Source organism: Orbicella faveolata, unplaced genomic scaffold, assembly GCF_042242905.1.
Source record: "Orbicella faveolata isolate gen_17 unplaced genomic scaffold, um_ofav_v1 contig_48, whole genome shotgun sequence".
NCBI lineage: Eukaryota > Metazoa > Cnidaria > Anthozoa > Scleractinia > Merulinidae > Orbicella > Orbicella faveolata.
In genome coordinates this window covers 723,145-742,500 of record NW_028301578.1, presented here as the reverse complement: position 1 = coordinate 742,500, position 19,356 = coordinate 723,145, and the positions used below count along the sequence as shown (strand labels likewise).

Genomic DNA, 19,356 nt, shown 5'->3' with positions numbered 1-19,356 from the left:
GTTTTCACATTTTCGGATCGTATTTAACTTCTTTCTTGCCTCTTGCAAAAGGTCTGAGGTCAGCATGTTTGCATATGCCTTCATTCTCTCTTCATGTACTTCTCTTGCTGCTTCAGTAGTGCGGTTGTTTTTTTTTTCCACTGTGAAGTATGTTTTCAACAAATGTTATCGAGGCTTGTTTTGACAGCTCTGACATGTTGTTTTGAAGATAAAGTTGTGAAAGGTTAAACTGCCTTTCAGCAATTACTTTGTTCACAGGAATACTGAAAATGTGTTTGGCATAGAACTCAAAAAGGTGGGGGTTAGCTTCTTTGCTGATGAGACTACTCTGTGGTGATGTTGCAACTCTTTTGATATCATTCAGTAGTTTTGGTTCCTTCAAGTTCCAGATTTCTGCCCATTTAACTAAACCAGCTCTGTCCTTACAAACCAATGTGTGAAGGTTTTGTCCGTGGACATAGAAATTTTGCACTAACCTGCTTTCTTTTTCTCTTTCAGTTGGCAGCATGACAGGAATTTAAAGAGCCTTCAAAACAGAATACCAGAAAGCACTTTGGTATCTTGGATCAGCTCCAATTCCAAATAACTTGGGTAAGGACAACCACTCTGATCCATGGTCTTTAACAACTTTAAGTACTTCTTGCAACATTGGCCTCTGCACTTCCTGACGAAAGTGGTTGATGGCTACAGGATCCTTCAGTGACATCTTCACCTGCTGCTCAGTTAAAGGAAAATATGCTGATGGAGACATCAACATTTTACTTAATGTTTCATGATGTTTAAGGACAGTTGCAGGCCATAATCGTGGCGGGTATCCACTGGAGAAGCCAAGTTCTTGATCTGTTGCTTGTGATGCGTTGAGAGATGGAATAAGAAACTTGTCAAGAAACTCCTACAAAAACTTAATTTCCACTTGAATCAATCATTGGACAGGAGCTCAACTTGATAACATTTTGCCACGCTGTGTAGTGGCTGTCTGACTTTGGCATTCTTTCCAGGACACTCTCTCCAAGTTTTAGACAGGCTTTACCATATTTCAAGTGCCATTGAAGTGTCTCATAGTAGTATGTCCACCTCGTGTCAATAAAGGACTGGGGAAGGGGTGGCTCTTTATTTAAGATTCCTAGTGATACATACATTGATTTGTACTGACTTGGGCGTTCATGATGAAGCCAAGATACCTTATAAAGTAGTTGCAATACATGGTTGTTATTCATGTCACCCTTGGCCCCAAACCCAGCTTGGCACATCCTTCTTAACATAATGTTCAGGACGTGGGGGTAACATCCAACTAAGAACATATCCTTTTCAAAAACCCTTGAATTATTTGCTATTAAACCATTAGCCTTCCCCTTCTGGGTTGAGGCATTATCCCCAACCAACCCTGAAACACTAGTTATGCCATATTCATCATGAACAACATGATATTCTACATCAGACGGGTGTTTTCCTGACCCACTCGCTGCCAAACTGTTACCAAGGACATATGCCCTGGGTTTATTGATCTCTGGGCACCAGGTGTGGACACCTACAATGTGCCACTCTTCGCCACCTTTGTTGGAGTCATCACTCCATACGTGGAAATCACATTGGCTACTTGCAAATCTTTTGCGTAATATCAGTTTATCGGCCTCCCCTAATAGGATATTCCAGTCTGCCAATGTGGATGGCCAGACAACAACATTTGTTGGGGGACTACAGTTGAATAAAATACTGAAAATTAGATGTAATGCAATGGGTGTCTTTTTTGGCTAGAAAGCAAACATGCATGTTCTAAATATCTCATGCAGGCCATAAACATGACTGTTCTATGATTTGTTCCATTTTTGCCCTGAGAAAATGTATCTACAAGGGAATACCTAGGTTTCTTTACATTTTCATCATTTTCCTTTAATTGTCTTTTCAGCTTTGTGGAAGCAGATTTTGTCCCTCGTAGTTTGTTACCGACTTGTTTCGTTTTCAATTTAGTGGACTTCAAAGTTCTTTTAGGCTTCTTTGCTTCACTTTTTAACTTCAAGACATCTTTCCTTAGGTCATTGTTAATTCTTCTCAAAAATACTGTAAATATGAAAATGTCATTATTAAAAACTGTTCCTTACTATGAAAAATAGGGCCTTATTACAAGTTTTATGAGTGTACAAACTTGTATATGACTGCCGTGAACTCTTTTTCGTCCCATCTGCTCAACATTTAATTTGTTGCAATTTTAAAATAATTTGCTTGAGTGAGCTTGAATGTAAACATTAGCGAGTTGAGCCCGCGTATCCCTAACAACAGCAGTTTCCCAAAAAAGTACTCTGCGCATGTCTCAAAAAATTGGGCATCAGGGGTCCAAGGGGGAGGATACCGTTCCGTGAGGCCTAAATTTAAGAACTTGAGTCAGGGTGTCGACTTCAACATAGTCATCCCTATCTGCAAGAGTCTCAAATAATATATAGATTTAGCCAAGCCTAAAAGCGGAGCTCGTCAGTTATTTTTTGGAATGTTGTTACTAATGAAAACAATCCAACATGTACATGTACGTGAAGTAAACTGCGAGCGATGTTATAGCGGAGCTCCGGCGGCCCGAAGGGCCGCCAAGCGGAGCCCCATACTCATATAGGAAAGAAAAGGAAACCCATGAATTGATTTTCCCATGGTTATCCTGGCTATTGGTATTGCTCGTGGGCGCGTACGCACGACGGCGACGACGACGACGACGGGGTCGCGCAACATGGCGGCCATACTCCAAATGATCCGTTGACTGAGACATGCAGCCCTTATTTACCGTGTACTTCTTTAATATTGGACGTCCATGTTATGATCAATTGATGCCTGTCAAAACAAGGCATCCGCTGACCAGTATCACGAGACCATATCGCGGGCTCAAGTTTAAAGCTCATCGAGGTCGCGTGTTTTTTTTTAAGTTGACCGCTGATCAAGTGTTAGTTTTCGATTGGATCGCGGGCTCATCTGAGGTTAAGTTGTTGAAAACAGGGCAGGATTGTTCGGAAGCCGCTTAACGCTAACTCAGGATTAAAAGTTAACCGAATTATAACTTTTTCCTCTATACAAATGTTTTTTGCTGCTTTCTTTTGTGTGTATAGTGATTATTAAAACTCAAAACAGAAGGCCACACAATATACAGAAAACCTCAACGCAAAGTTACAAAAATCAAATCGAAATTTTACCTTTTCCTAGGTTATTTGGCTCTGAACAACCCGGCTCAGGAGCTACGCTTTTAGGCTGGCCTAAATCTATATATTAGTTTCAGCCCGAAATAGGATTACATCAGCAGATTGAGGTGTAAGATGGTGTGATGATGAAAATACAGCCATAATTTCAAGGATTTGAGGGAAGCCACCAAAAATGTTGATCACACAACAGAACTGTCTTCTGTGCTTTTTTGTGGCATTTCTTGTTCTTTCTTATTGAGAAAGACAAGACATTGTTATTAATCACTATATTCTTTCTAAGTTAACATGGGGACTCCCACACAAAAGAAGTTTACAATTTTTTTTGTTGTGGGGTATGACTGAAATGCAGTGGTTACAAAATACGCAGTCCCCAAATCTCTACCAAATGAAATCTCACAAAAATACCAAAATAGTATACACATGTAAAAAGTTTAAAAGGTTTGTTTTCTAACTTGATCCCCAAAGATAGTTAGCCATCTTCATTTTTGTATGAAGTCTCCTCCTGCTGAAAGGGTTTGCACCATATCTCAAAGTATAAGTATCAGCAAAATCACTCTGGCATGAACGATAAATATGATATTTTGTTGCTGATTTGCATAGGCTTCGGATAATAATTTTATTATCCAATTCCAAAGTGATTTGTTCTTTTTCTCGACTGAGATCATGGACTACAGGAGCTGTTATTGGGTACCATTAATTAATTTTGCTATGATTAAATTATACCAAGAATTATAAGTAAGCTATGAGTAAGTTATATTATGTACGTGTACTTTGTCTGCACTACACAACCAAACGCACTCAAAGATTATGAGATATAGGTGCATATCCAAGATATGTTTTGATTGACACATCAATTAAAGATAATTTACAGCAAAATGGATAAACAATACATTAATATCCTACATGCACCAAAGCTGGACGTGGGGTTATAAGGCAATCATTTAAACAACAGATTGAAATAATTTATAAATTAGATAACACTATTTGTACAACACTAGGGAACAAATGAACCTTATTGGCCATTGCGAATGGCAAGGCTGTCGGTAGAATGTCACAAATTTCTCAACTCTTTCTTACTACAAAAAATACTAATCCTGCAACTTTGCTTAAAACCCAGTTCTCCATTTCGTGTTGGCAAAATATTAATTCATGCCATGTCCAATGCAGGTTATCACAAAATTGATTTAAGAACAACATAAACCAAGGACAATAAATATCATTTTTAAGCCAAAAAAGCAATTATTTAACTAAACCATGACGTGATGAGTAAATAATCTCTAAGAAAAAGTGATTAATTTAACAGACTCTTTAAATAATTAGTTAGTACATGTATCATAGGTGTTTCTTAATAATGTAATACAGTGTATCTGTCACAATGTTGCAGCTATGATATTAAGTTACGCACAGTATGGGTTGCAGAACTCAACTTCCAAGTCAGTTTGTTCAATGAACTTAGTGCAGAAATTATTATGGCATCAAGTTGCCTGTAAATATAGAGAAACCAAACTAAGCATTGCAATCTTAAGTAATAAATATCGAACTCTTTTACATGTATGTACAATGTATGTTCCATTAATATTGGGAATCTCTCAGAAGCTGCATCTATGATGATTTAATTTGCTCCCAGTGCATTTTTTTATGGAACTTTTCACACATTAATATCTCTGTCATAACAGTGGTCTCTGTGTTCTACAACAATTAGTACACAAGAACAATACACTCAGTAAGATATTTTTTTACAATAAAAATCAATCCCTATATGCAATCATAAGGACCTTGAATTTACATTTCTTTAGAAATATCTCAAATGGCCATGGTTGCTTTGAAAATCTTTGATGTTTTAATCCAGGCTGCCTATGTGTATACTGTTCGTATATCGACTGACAGGAACAGGGATGTAATCATAGTGTATGTAGCCACTGAACATACCAAGACATATCAATTATAATTTATAAATAAATAAATATAAATAAATAAATAAATAAATAAATATACATTTATATAGCGCCATTTTCCACTAATTGTCCATGGCGCTTTACAATACTTTAAAATTAAAATCCTAATTCTTTAAAAACCTAAAATCCTAAAAGTTAAAATCTTAAGAATTAAATACGCTATATAATACAATTAGGCTACAAATAAAATGTAAAAACTACAAATCAAATGCACGCTTAAAAAGATAAGTCTTAAGATTAGCCTTAAAAACTGCCTCTGATGATGAAAGTCTGATCTGGAGGGGTAGTTTATTCCAGAGCCTTGGTGCCGCCACGGAAAAAGCCCTTTCACCATACGTTTTAAGATTTGCTCTAGGCTCATCAAGCAACCTGTTGTTTGAAGATCGTAGTGTCCGACCAGAAATGTTAAATCGCAGTAGGTCTCTAATGTAATCAGGGGCCAGTCCATTCAGAGCTTTGTAAGTTAACAACAATATTTTGAAAATAATCCTAAAATGAACTGGCAACCAATGTAAGCTCCTTAGTATTGGTGTGATGTGTTCCTGCCTTCTAGTCAAGGTAACAAGGCGAGCTGCTGAGTTCTGTACAAGCTGAAGTCTATTAATCAGATACTTTGGGAGACCGTACAGTAGGGCGTTACAATAGTCCAAACGCGATGTTATGTAAGCGTGAACAATGGTCTCAGTAGTACTCTGGGATAGGTATCGCCTAATTTTAGCTATACTACGAATGCGGAAAAATGCGCTCTTGCAGGTTATTTTAACGTGTTCTTTGAAATCCAAACATTGATCGAATGCAACTCCTAAATTCCTGGCCTGTTTACTAGACTTGATTACTTCATCACCAACTCGTATATAGTCGAGGGGTGGTCGTGGACGATATTTAGAACTAATAACCAAAAGTTCAGTCTTATCCCGATTTAACTTAAGTTTGTTGCGCAGCATCCAGTCCCCAATGTCCTTAACACATAATTCTACTGCCATCTTTGAGCTTGATAGATGATTAGGGCAATTGGACGTAAACGACAAGTACAACTGTGTGTCATCTGCATAGAGATGAAACGGTATGCTATGTTTTCTGGCTATGTCACCCAGCGGACTTGTATAAAGGGAATACAACAAGGGTCCCAGTACAGAACCCTGTGGTACCCCGTAGGGTAAATTCTTCTTTGACGATTCAATTCCATTGACAGAAACAAACTGTTCGCGTGAGTGAAGATACGAATGAAACCAATTAAGAGCAGTGTTCCTAATACCAAAGCGATTCTGTAGTCTAGATAACAAAATCGAATGATCGACAGTATCAAACGCAGCCGATAAATCGAGCAATAGTAATATAACCGATCTGTTATTGTCAATAGCCTTCAAAATATCATTTTGAACTCTCACAAGCGCAGTCTCTGTACTGTGATGAGATTTATATGCCGACTGAAATTCTTCTAATAAGCCTTCATTATCATTAAGGTGGTCCATTAATTGTGCTGCAACTGCTTTCTCCGTAACTTTGGATAGAAAATATAAATTCGAGACAGGACGAAAGTTCGAAAATAGTTCATGATCAGCTCCACTCTTTTTCAACAACGGCTTCAACATGGCAACCTTGAATCTATCAGGTACTTGGCCACTTGTAAGAGACAAGTTAACTATACGAGTGATCATTGGAAGCAGATAATGACGGCACCCTTTGAACACTGAGGATGGAATTGGATCAAGTGTACAGGACTTTGAACACAGGTGATTCACAAAACCAGATACGACCTCCTCAGTGACCAGTTTAAATTCACTTAGCAGCTGACCAGCTAGACAGCTTTCAGACTCAGCATTGCATGAAGTAACTTGACCGTCACTCAGAGTTCCATCAACTTTGTCAAGATCATTGCGGATTTTAACAATTTTGTCACTAAAATATTCAACGAATGATTCGGACAGAGAACAGTTATTAGGCCCAGATGGATAACGCTGGACTGGATTGGAGTGCAGAAGCTTCTCTATTGTCTTAAAAAGAAGTCCAGAGTTCCCTGAGTTTTCCTGGATCACTGATGAATAAAATGTGTGCTTCGCGGAGGCAATCATGGCATTAACAACACTGTTCTGAAACACATACCGTTCTCTATCTGCAGGTAATCTTGTACGTCGCCAGTTACGTTCGAGCTTCCTCCTTATGTTCTTTTGAACACTAATGTCAGTTGAATACCAAGGCGCACAAGGACGAAGAACTACCTCACGGGTCCTTTCGGGGGCATAAACATCAAGGGTGGACTTCAAGACCCGATGATAGGAATCAACTAACGAATCCAAATCACGCTGTGATTCGTCAAACAAGGACGAATTCATGATAGTGTCATTGAATTCAGCATAATCAATCGAACGCAGCTTCCGGTGGCGAATAGTTCTTGTTGGAAATTGTGGTTTGTGCAATAATAAATGCATAAAAATAGCGTAATGATCAGAAATCAAAGGGTCATGAACCATAACATTGTCTATAAGTTTACACTGATTTCTAGTAATGATTAAATGATTAAAGATGCTATTAGGTCACAAAAATGCAATGCGTTGACATCACGCGAAGAATCCACATGTAGATTAAAATCACCGACAATTAAAAGCTCGCCTGATGCTGTGGCCAATTCCTCAAGCAGGAGAGAAAATTCATGATAAAATGTTGACAAAGGCACAGATGACGGTGGGCGGTAAATAATTATCATCCTGATCATCTTTGAGCTCTTGAAACGAACATCCAAGAATTCGAACGACTGGAAGGAAGTGTTCCACTCACTATTTTTGCATTTAACCGCCAGATGACATTCCTTTCATTGATATTCAGTGTTCGTCATTGTTAGTTGTTTACTGAGTGTCTACAGTAGTGAATCAAATGCTAGGGGGATTGTACCAAAACATTCACAGTGGCAGGCTCTGCCCTGAGATGCAAAGCAAACATATATAACTGTTGTGAACTTAGCGACTTGCTTTCGAGAGCACATGCAATTTGCTTTAAACAAGAAACTGGAATATTGCAGTACAACAATGTGCACAATCCCAATCAAAGGGCCATCCAGGCTGAAAATCAGACTTTGTCAGGATAAATACTGATGTTCTTGTTGACTTAATCTGAATGTGCAGTTCCAGAAGATATTCACACCCAACACCCATCCATGGCCAGTCATTAGACATTCCAAAGTAACAGGAGGAGGGAGCCCTTAGAGAAAAAACCCTCTATATGTGGGGTATGAATCTTTTCTTGAAAAAAACAATGTCTGAGAAATCATTAATTACAAAATAATGTTTAAGAAATATCTTACCTGATAATTCCAACTTTCAGAACATTTTGTAATCTAGACTGTCTGGCTAGTTGATATATTTGACAAGTTGACACTGGGCATATTTGTAAATTTGTGTGCGTCAGCATCACATTACTATGTAGTTGCATTGGTCAACTAAAAACAGCATAATTTGGTTAATTAATAAACACTGTACATTATTAGGTTGAAATATTGGTGTAGATTGTTGCACACTAACAGATACAGAAACTATTGGCAGCTGAATCATAACAAGTGAAAAATCGTGCATGAGACATTTACATGCACATGTAACAGCCCTCCACCTCGGAACCATCACAGATATGATATGATATTTTTAAACTCTCTGAAATTTCAGATTATTCAAGATTAACATGCACGTACATCATCAAGGGCTACCCTAAAACACTGAAACCGGAAACCATAATCCGGAACCAGAAGCCAGAATCTGGAATCCAGATATTATGAATGATAGTAGGAATAATTCACTTCAGCAATGTCTAATAAATATATATGGGGAAAAATTATTTTGCTGTTATTTATTTTCTTGGCTTTACTTCAGCCACAAGCTGTAATTGCTAAAAAATTATTGACTAGTTCTGAACAACCCTTAGGTATACATCTGGCCCGATTGTTCAAAAGCTGTATAAAACTATCCATTGGGTAAATCACTATCCAGTCAGGGTTAGTGATTTTTCGGGTGGATAGAGTTGCTTATAGTCTGCGAGCAGGCTCTGGTATCTGTTCCAGGTGTCTGAGCAGGCTAAATAAGAGTCTAGTGTTTTTCTGCATTGGCATGTGAGCGAGTGCCTTCATGTGGCTTTGCCACTAATGCCCACGGCCCAAACATGAGAGCATGGTTCTTGTCTAGATAAAATTGCTCTGAGAAGACTGGTGAGTAGCACAATAACAACATGCCATTGCAGTGAGTTTCTGGCAGTCTTTTAGCATCTTTTAACAACATGTGGTCCAATCTGTTAGCAAGCAAGAAGCAGACGGAAGTAAGTGTGCAACATTTATATAAATTGTTTTAATATGATGGCCGCCAAGAATATGAACTGCTGATTTGTCACAGTATCAGTGTGGAAATAGTGTTGATCTGGAATTAGTCTCGCATCTGTTGGGAAAATCAAATTTTATATTTAGATGAGCCAGGTTAGCCTTTGGACTTCGAAAGTGGGGGCGTGACTGTCAATGTACAGGGGGCTGCCGCTGTTCTCTATGACATTTTCTATCTTGTTCAATATCTGCTAGACATAAAGGGTAACTTTATACCTCCGGTAAATTGCAGATCACTTATTAAACAACATAGGCACGCAAGGCGTGCAAGAGTTATTTTTTTTTGTGTGAAGTGTCGGAGATAGGAGCATTCATGGTACAGTAATGATTTGGTTAATTTGGCAAGTTTTTTTGGTTGCGATGTTACATCGGTCATGGTAAGATAGCTAAATAGTAAGCCATAAAATTTTTGACTAAACAAACTACAGTAATCTGACACGTTGGCTGTTTATAGTAGATCCAATCTGATTGGTGTGACATACATACATCTCTCACTCACTCACTCATTCATCCATTGACCCGTCCATAACATACCCGACGTGCCGACTAAGAGGTATTTTTTTTACAAAAAAAAAAACTCAAAAATGGCAACAAGAAGATCTTTTAGTTCTTGTAACCGTGTTTTTAAAATTGAACTGTTTTGTTAATACTACAGCCACAACGCAGTGCACATTCCAAAGCAGTCCTTGCTGATTCATTGATTACTGTAAATACATCACTTGATCAACACAAACTGTGTTATAACTTATTGCACCATCACTCTTAGCCTTTGTGAAATCTATGATGACGCAATGGTCTTAATCTGGAAGTTCGCTCGGGATATGCCCATGAATGATACAAAAGGAAACAAGTGTCACACTATTAATAAACAGCTTTGTTCCTGAAAAGTCAAAATTTAATTTGTTTGTGCTTTAAATTAGTTACGCAAGTCACACAATCAGAGGGTTTACGCTATCCACAGCTAATTTTAGAACAGTTGTGTTTTTTCGCCTAGCACTAACTTAAACGTTGCAAGTTCTGGCATGCTCTTGTTTACCTCAGCAAATATTTCACTTTTCTTCAAATCTCTTAACTCGCTGCAATGAAACAACCAAAGAATTCGCTTCATTTGTCGACACCCACAGGAAAACTCGCAAAATTGCAAATAAATTAACGACCATCGCTTCTGGCAAAATAAGCTTGCAAAGTAAACACGATCTTATTTGTCAAGTAGCGAAAATGAAAGCTGCAACGTCAAGCATTCCATGGCTGATGTATTACCTTTTTTAGTGCTTTTAGAAAACAATATAGAAAACAATATCCGTAACATTGTCCTTGTATTAATGTTTCAATAGCTTTTGGCGAATAAACATCACAGGTTGCATGATTCAAAATTTGGCCCAGAGGAAGTTTGGGTCTGGTCACTGACAGAAAAAAAAAATAAACTACGGGTAGAACATGAACCGCGCTCTGCCCATGGCTGCGCGGTTAGTTACCAGCAAGCTTATTTTAGACGTTCTCAGGGTGCTTGGAATAAAATAACGACGCACTTTACTAAGATTCTCATAATCATAGCCCTTACTAGAAATAACGGTTGCACGAATTTCAACAGATGGGGAATTTTTGTTTCAAAAAAGGTTAAGTTTGAGGTCCTTTTTACTTGGCTGCTTATTTTTGACAAGCAAAAACATAAGCAAAACAAGTTTTGAGTACTTGAAGAACTTGTTTTCTTTGATTTGTGGATTCCGGTTTCCGGTTTCTGGATTCCGGTTTTTGGTTCTGGATTCCGGATTCCAGTTTCTGGGTTTTAGGGTTGCCCCATCTTTAACAGTGTGTTTGCTTTACATTCAGTATACACATGGCTGTTATCCAGCATAGGCAGACTTATAAGTTTGCCTTCAAAAATAAATTCCAAACAACTATTGCATCTGTCATTACTTATTCTTGTGATGAAATGACTCAAAATCCAAGTACATGAATCAAAAGCATAAAACAAACTTACCCGGTAATGGTTACAATTCCTCTTACTGTCTGCATATGCCGTCCATAATCTGGTACTGCCTGGACAATGTACTCATTATTTTTCTCATCACACCTTTTAAAACTTCACTGTTATATAGTTTGTCCTGAAAAAGCAATACATCAAATGTTACGCCTTTGGCATTCACCAAATACCTTTACATGATGTACAATGTACACCATATCAACATTCATCATTCTTTTTACTTTCACTGTAACTTTTTTTTGTGTCATTTTCCCTCACTTGAAGACAGGACTTCCACATTAGGTGATAATTTGCCTCACGAGATGAATGAGATGTTCTAAACTTTCTGAACTTTTCCCCCTTACCTGTAATAGGACGACTATTATGAACTACGATTTGCAACCAACACCAACATCAGGTTATGTACATGTATACACATGTATATTTTGTTGTCTTCTGTAATCATAAAAAAATAAAAATTTAAAATCCTCCATAAAGCTCATACTCAATAACATTGCTACATATAGTGCAGTTACTGGAAATTAATTTAAGTGAAACTGTTGAAACAGCTCTGTCAAAATTGTTTCTAGCAGTTAAGGCAGGATAACAGAATATACACATAGTACACAGCAAATGCCAGAGATACACGCATATTGGTTATTAGTTAGGATTTGGTGAGCTTCTGTGCTAGGTATGGTGGAAAATAATGGACTATCAAAAATGAAGGTTCCCGAGACATTTTGACAGCACTGACAGGAATTAATATATAAATTTACAAAAGGAGAAGTTCTCGCCCTGTCCAGTTCTCTGTCATAATATCATTTACATACATTTATTACATATGGTTTGTATTTACAACCGATATAATGCACACGCTGATTGGCTAATTCTAGTGCATTATTTACATTTACATGGTATACGTCGGTAAAATCATAAAACATCACATGCGACTAAAATAAAAAATACAAAATAAAATGAAATGTCTAATTCAAAATAATTTTAAAATACTTAACACTAGAACGAATCTAATTTGTTACTTGAAAATTATTCTCCCGTAATGCCCATGGGCCAATTATGGGCACACTAAAAGGTCCTAACACAAAGTAACAGGAGATTAAGAAAACTATTGCTTTTTTCCTGAAAATTGTAGCAACTGAAAACAATGATTGAACACTCTGAGAGTGCATTCTATCACCCTGGCGAGATAAAATTTAAGGAAAATAGAGAATTCACAAAGTTATATAACAAACGAATTGGTACCGGACAGGACAAAGGAAACAGCCAGGAAGAAACTGAAACTTTCTTTGACGAGCAAAAAAGTATGCATGCACAATAAAGACAACAGTCACTGACATTTGGTTAATGAGTTGGTTAATAAAAAAAATTAGTGTGAAGAAGAGAGCAGAGAGAGAGAGAGAGAGTGGAGAGGGGAGAGCGCTCTCACCAACTAAATTGTGTATATATGTATGTAAAAGTTATTTTTATTACCGAGAAATGGTCAGGGCAACTCTCAATGAAAAGTGACCGAATAAAAGAGAGGATAAATAAAATTCGTTTAAGCTTGCAGTGTTAAAGTGTAATAATTATTCACGCTTAAATTTGAATATTACTGAGAGTCTGTATTTTTGCCGACGGCTTAATTTAGCTTTGCAGTCATTTTATTGGCGGTAGCTTTACCAGTCTTCAACCAAATTAACCTCGGAACTCACCCAAGCATCTCGCCAAACCGAGTAAATTGAACTAACAAAACGAGGAAATCTCCATACTTTGTAATCACAATATGCAAATATTCACATACGAACAAAAGTAAATTTAGCAAATCCTCTTCGCTTCGGCTTAAAATGGTTTGTAGACCTTTCTTGGTTTTCAACAACAGAAGAAGAAATTTTAGCAGTCTACGAAGTGGCAGTGCTAACTCAGAGAAAACTTAAAAACTCGCCCGGCCGTGTTTACAAATACGGTTTTGGTTAAGCTTATTTTTAGGCGTGAGGTTGACGACGAAAATCGACAGAAAACTTAATTTGTTTACAACAGTAGTGGTATGGGCTAGTCCAGTACGGATTTGACAGGTATTGTGATGCAAATGAAAAAGTATTGTTATGGAAAGGAGTTCTATTGTTTTCTCGAGTTTGACGTATCCATGGTAACCAGAAGCCCCGCCCCCTTTGACGTCATTAATCTCGTTTCCGTGTTGACCGAGTAAAAAGCCTGGTTTCTAAAATAGAGCACACACATTTTAATCAGGATTTTAATACTAAACTTTGCTTTAAAACGAACACAGAGTCTGATATTTCATTTGTCAACTTTTATTGAATAATAATAACATGAACTCCAAAGGGAGAATCGATTACAATTTTAACTTTTTCTTCGCCTGCATGATTCTTTTCACAATCTTTTCAGTCACCGTTTTGTTGCCGGGTAACCTCGTTATGGCCTTGATCATCTTTGTATCTGCTTTCCACTTGTCTTGCAAATTCTTAGCGCGACTGTAATCGATGTCGTGTTGTTTGGCAATCTTGTCCAGTCGGTTGATGCCTGGGTCTCCTCGTTTCAGTCTCTTTGCCAACTTGGTCCCAGGCCCCATGTACTGGTACCCAGGCCAGTGAAATTCAATCCCCGCCTTGCCTAGCAATTTTTGAATGTCAAAACCACGTCCACGTTGGCGATACTTGCGCGTACGGGTCTTAGTCCGAGTCATAATCGTGTTTTAGATTTCTTCTCAGTTTCTTTCCTTTGGCCCAGTCTTCCCAACCACTCGTAGGTTTTGAACGTTCGGCCTCGTTTTTACGTTTGCCCTTGCCTTTGCGCTTGTCTTTACCCAGGAGAATGTCAGCCTTTCTTAGGAGCGTTCCCAGATCCGAGTCAGGTGGTGGAATGGGTGTTTTAGCAGCGGGTTGCTTCTTTTTAACACCTGACGTAGACGGAGTAGCTTCTTCCTTGATCTTTGGTGTTTTTGTACCTCGAGAAGCGTTCTTAACCAATTGTTTGAACATGGTTTCCAACGGACCCTTCACCAAATCTCCTTCCTCTCCATCTTCCTCTTCACCGACATCAGCACTATTGCTCGACAAAGGACCAATTTGTCTGATACGTTTGGTTAAACGACCTCTCTGACGAGCTAGAGGTTTAATATTCTTGATGGCAATCGAATCTGGAATCGATTTATCACGGAGTATCACGTGACTTTCGGCGGCCAATCGACCCGCTTTGTTCAACAAGGCATTGTCGGTGATTTCTCCTTTGTAATACTGAACCAATTGGTCATACTCTTTTGTGGGTACCATCATGACCTCTTCTGTCATCCTCGAAATGTTGTTGGAGTAACGTTTCGTAGCAGTCTTGCCAGTAACGAACCTCTTGATGAACCTTTTCTAGTTTCAGCTCCAGGCTATGTTTTGTTTCTTCTACTGTAGAACACTCCTTACACAACAGGATGGTCTCACCTGCTTCGGTCTCGTCGCGGTGTCGTTTGCAAGCTGAACACAGATCCTCGTACTTAAATGCCATATGCTCTTAAAGGAGGGCGTTGTAAGCTCGATGCCAATGTTCCACATCACGTTTCAGGGCGTCTTCTCTTTCGTTGGCTTGTTGTAATAACCTGACCAATTCGCTCAAGGTGTCTTTGGGTTTGGGGACGAAGTCCTAACCTTGCAGTGGATAACCGTGGGCATCTCTGGTGTTTAACATCGACATGCTTGGAACACGTCGTTCAAACCTTGCCAGAATCCGCTACCTTTTTGTTTTTGGAGATGTTCTCTTCGCCTTTTGACCGAGTCTCTGCGTTTCACCACCTCGCGTAGCGTTGTCTTATAGCGATGCAGTTTCGCCATGGTGATTGGGTGAACGGGAATTCTCTTTCGTAATAGATTGAGAACCATTTCGCTTACGGCGTTGATTTGATCTGCATTAACATGTTCTAACATCTCCTGTCTCCTGTTCCGATTGGCCTCTTGGAGAATAGCTTCCAAGAAAGGGCGTTGTCTGCGTAATCGAATCACACTTCCCAAGGTGCAGGGCGTCTGTTGTAACTGCCTGTGACACTCCTTACACCCATTCTCTTATACCGTTTGTCCTTTCCGAGCTTGTACCCGATCTTGGCTGCATTCTTGAGAACAGTAAACAGTGCACCTCCACGTTGTCTCTTGCTATAGTGATTCACATTGTCTCTGATTCCTTTTGCTGCCTGACCCGCTAATTTCAAAGCCAGCGTAGCAAAGGTAGGTGAGGGTCCCGATAAGAACATACTAGCTCCTTCGGCGATCTTGTCAACCAATCTATGTTTACGTCGTGCCAGTGCTCCACCTCGCTGTTTACTTCTTTTCTTGGTCTTTGGTTTATTTTTCATCGTCAACGTTTACGCGAAGCAACTTCCAAACCTTTTTTCACACCGTAACCAGCTGCACCAGAGATTCCTCCTAGAGCCGTCGCCTTGCCTGCTGCTACTAAAGCTGGAATGAGAGCTGCCAATGGCAACAATCCCCCTTTTTGTGTCCTCCTACGTCTCCTTGGTTTTTTACGAACTGTTCGTTTGCTCCTCATGACACATACTACCACTCACACGTAAGTGCTCCAGCTTTTATCGACGTGGTCGTAGCGAAATCGTTGTTCGTATTCTTGCACGCACTTGTCAGATACTGGGGGTGTGAAATCAGTGATTGTGTCATCCAAGGTTTGCATCTTGATTAAAAATCCCTCAAACTCCTCCATCGGAAGTCCTCGCACGTAGGTTCTCAATTCGATCAATGTTTTGTCGTAAGTGGTGTAGGCAAAGCGACACATGTCGATTTTGAACGAAAAATTTTTGAAATCGTTCCACCCCTTAATCACAGTTCCAGCGGCAGTTAAACACGCAATCAGGAGACTGTTTTCTAAGACGGATCCTACGACAATGCCTGCTGCCACGATGATCAATGCCAAAGCGTTCAAACAACCGTGTTAAAGTGGTAAAACATCTGGCGATGACACCACCACTGACGGTGGTAAAAGGCAAACAACCCATCTAATCGGTACAACAAATCTTTGTTTACCAACTGGGCGCTTTTCTTGGATCCGTTCATTAGAGATACGGTAGTGATTGAATCTTGGGAAGAACTGATCACGATGTCTTGATGAATTTGTGACATCTCATACATCCTTCGTCCATTAAAAGGTGGCTGAGAATCCTTTGATCGTCCGAACTGCCTGGATGTAAATCCAAGACCATGTATCCGAACGGACGTTCTGTCAAACGTTGAAACGTGTCTTGTAAAACTTGCCATTGGGTGGGAAATGCCTGTAACAGTAAATTTCTCATGCCTAATTGATCTCGTGGATTCTTGAAGGCTACGACATAGTGGGCGTTTCTGGAAATACTCTTGGCATATTTCCCCGCCGGAAATATGTCTTGGCGCAAGTAGAGCACGGTGACGTTCTGATGGTGAGAATGTTTGGTGAACAGATCCAACACTCGTTTATCGTTCCCTCCTTCAGCCATTAGATCGTTCAACACGAGTAATCCGCCTTTAGGAAACCACGTTTTCAGTTGATCTGGGTCGGGAACGCCTTCGTGAAACTTGACCCCCTGTTCTTTCATGGGCTGAAACCCGTCTTGCCACACTCCGTAACAATAATTGATTTGGGAGGGTGGGGTATGAAACAAATCGAGGTTGTTCAGTAAAAGTTTGGTGGTAAACACAGTCTTGCCACACCCTGAAGGACCCACCACCAACAGACTGGAAGGGGTGTGAAATCGAAAAGACTTGCGTCGTTCCATGAGTCCAAATGACCAAACGCGCATGGGCATGCTACTTTTGATACCGCATGGAAAGGAAAAATTCCACCCAACGGGGAATGGAGCCCTGATCTCTCGAGTGACAGTCCAGAATACTAACCTTTGCACTACAAGATCATCACACGGAAAATGAACGTTTTCAGTCTTATTTTAATGTCAAACCAACAATCATTACACTAAATATCTCACACCGCAACGAGAGGTGTCTTGGTGATGTTTCACTTTACACACTTTATCCCATTCTAACTCTTTCTCGATCAACTTCTTTAACATCTGGCCTATTTTGTGATCGTTGTCTACATAATCATGTTTCGAGAAACGCCTCAAGAACTCGTTCATGCTTTGACCTCTCGCTCTGTCTTTTAAATAGAACAAGGCGTAATCACCACAGCTTTTACTGTAAATCGATTGCAGCGACTGTCAATTGCAATTGACATGTTTCCATTGACTTTTTAACCAGTCTTGCAAAGGCTGTGTTGACTTGTAAGTCTCTAAAGGTAGGGCGTAGCTGTCCATCACCTCGCACACATTCCCACTATGGGTCCAAAGCGCCAGCCAGTGTCGGCCCGGTCTATCATGTGGATCTGTGTCTACAATGTACCCACGAGGTTCTTTCTTAATCGGTCGACGTGGTAATCGATCACAAGCCACCGTCCCGTAAAAGTAAGGTTTCAAAATGGCATCCGCTTTCGCCAAATGATCCAGTTGCACGTTATTCAGAGGTACTTTTTCCACTAGCGTTGGTAAATGTCGTACAACACGGCTTTGTTCTTGTCTACTTCCAAGAGGTTTTCAAACTCTCCGTACAAGATGACTGTGATGTTGTTACCGGGTGCGACACCGAAGTTCAGCACGATCTGTAACTCTCCTGACTGCTTGGGGTTCAACACCGGACTGTCCAAACATCCGTTGGCTGCATTGTCAAATACAAACAGTGTGCAATTCTTGCCTTGACCCCAGTCTTCGCTTCTGACCATGTTACCTTGATGTTTGCAGTAACATCCTGTAGCTTGTAAGAATCGATAGTAACCTCTCAGATCTTGGGTACCGTCGTTGTGCACTAGCTCCAGGGTTTCGTAAGGGTACTCTTCCCCTCTGACCAGTTGCCTGATGTTACTCACACCAAACTTTTGAAAACAGAATGGGTCATGTGCCACAGTACCATTGAAGGCTTCTGAAAGCACAAGCCCAACGATGACTCTGTTAGGAATTCTGCCTTGAAATAAATTATTGCACTCGTATCTTTGCTGGTTCCCTTGCATGTTGAAGGTCCTGATTTCACTTCTCACGGTCGGGTAAGCCACTATGGTTCTGTTGACGTTCATTTTCGTCATCAACTCTCTGTAGACACTGGGGTTGAGCCTTACTTGACACAGGTACATTCTCACTTTGACCTCTTCGTGTATCAATCTTCCAGCTACGTTCACACCATTCAAAAACAAATTGGGAGAATTGAAGTACATCTGGATTCCAATCTGCACACCAGGTACCAGCAATTTGTTTAAGTGGAACACCTCAATGTGGGGTGTGAACCTTAGCACGTGTCGTTTCCCATCCGTGTAATTGCCTTGTTCTGCTTTCATGAGTTGCACTGAAGCTTGTTGGTTGGAGGACAATGCTTGGAAAGCCTCATGCCCATCTCCTTCCGTGTTTGTGTTGTTCACAGTCAATGGCGTTGGAAAGTCCAGGGCATTGTACCAACCTTGAGGCTTTGACACGGTTTCTCCATCATCTCTGTTGTAGTTGAGCAATGTTTCCAGGTATGCTTTGTAGTGATAAGTGTCGGTCTGAGGACTGATCAAGGTACCATTGAGTCTCACACTGATCTGTTTGAACAAAGTGTGGGCCAAATTGTTCGTGGGCCAGAGTCTCGTGGCTTGGACTACATTATCACCATTCGCCCGTTTGAGTGCCAACTCAATCTCAAAGAAACTTCGACTGAGATCCACATAATCTTCTTGAGGATCCACTTGGAATTCCACGGGGTTGATGCCTGTCGTGTAGGTCTGAATGGGTACAATGCGATAACTGGGCATGCTGAGATCAGTGGGTTGAACGGTGAACAGGTTCAATTGAGGATTCAGGACTGATTTGGAACCCGGATGTAACAAGCCACTGTCCATCAAGGTATCCGTCAT

General features: G+C 39.9%; 2 protein-coding genes and 2 pseudogenes across 2 annotated transcripts; all 4 read right to left on the bottom strand.

The window, feature by feature from the left end:
- The window catches only part of LOC149095834 (uncharacterized), a 7,650-nt pseudogene extending 186 nt beyond the window's left edge, over positions 1–7,464 (bottom strand).
- A 7,718-nt stretch (positions 7,465–15,182) lies between these two features.
- LOC149095833 (uncharacterized) lies at positions 15,183–15,994 on the bottom strand. Its single transcript, XM_089281739.1, has one exon. The coding sequence runs from the start codon at positions 15,791–15,793 to the stop codon at positions 15,443–15,445; it is 351 nt and encodes a 116-aa protein (XP_089137865.1). The 5' UTR covers positions 15,794–15,994; the 3' UTR covers positions 15,183–15,442.
- A 549-nt stretch (positions 15,995–16,543) lies between these two features.
- LOC149095832 (uncharacterized) lies at positions 16,544–17,300 on the bottom strand. Its single transcript, XM_089281725.1, has one exon. It carries the CDS (start codon positions 17,228–17,230, stop codon positions 16,544–16,546), a length of 687 nt encoding a protein of 228 aa, XP_089137851.1. The 5' UTR covers positions 17,231–17,300.
- A 652-nt stretch (positions 17,301–17,952) lies between these two features.
- LOC149095831 (uncharacterized protein F54H12.2-like) lies at positions 17,953–19,356 on the bottom strand (annotated as a pseudogene).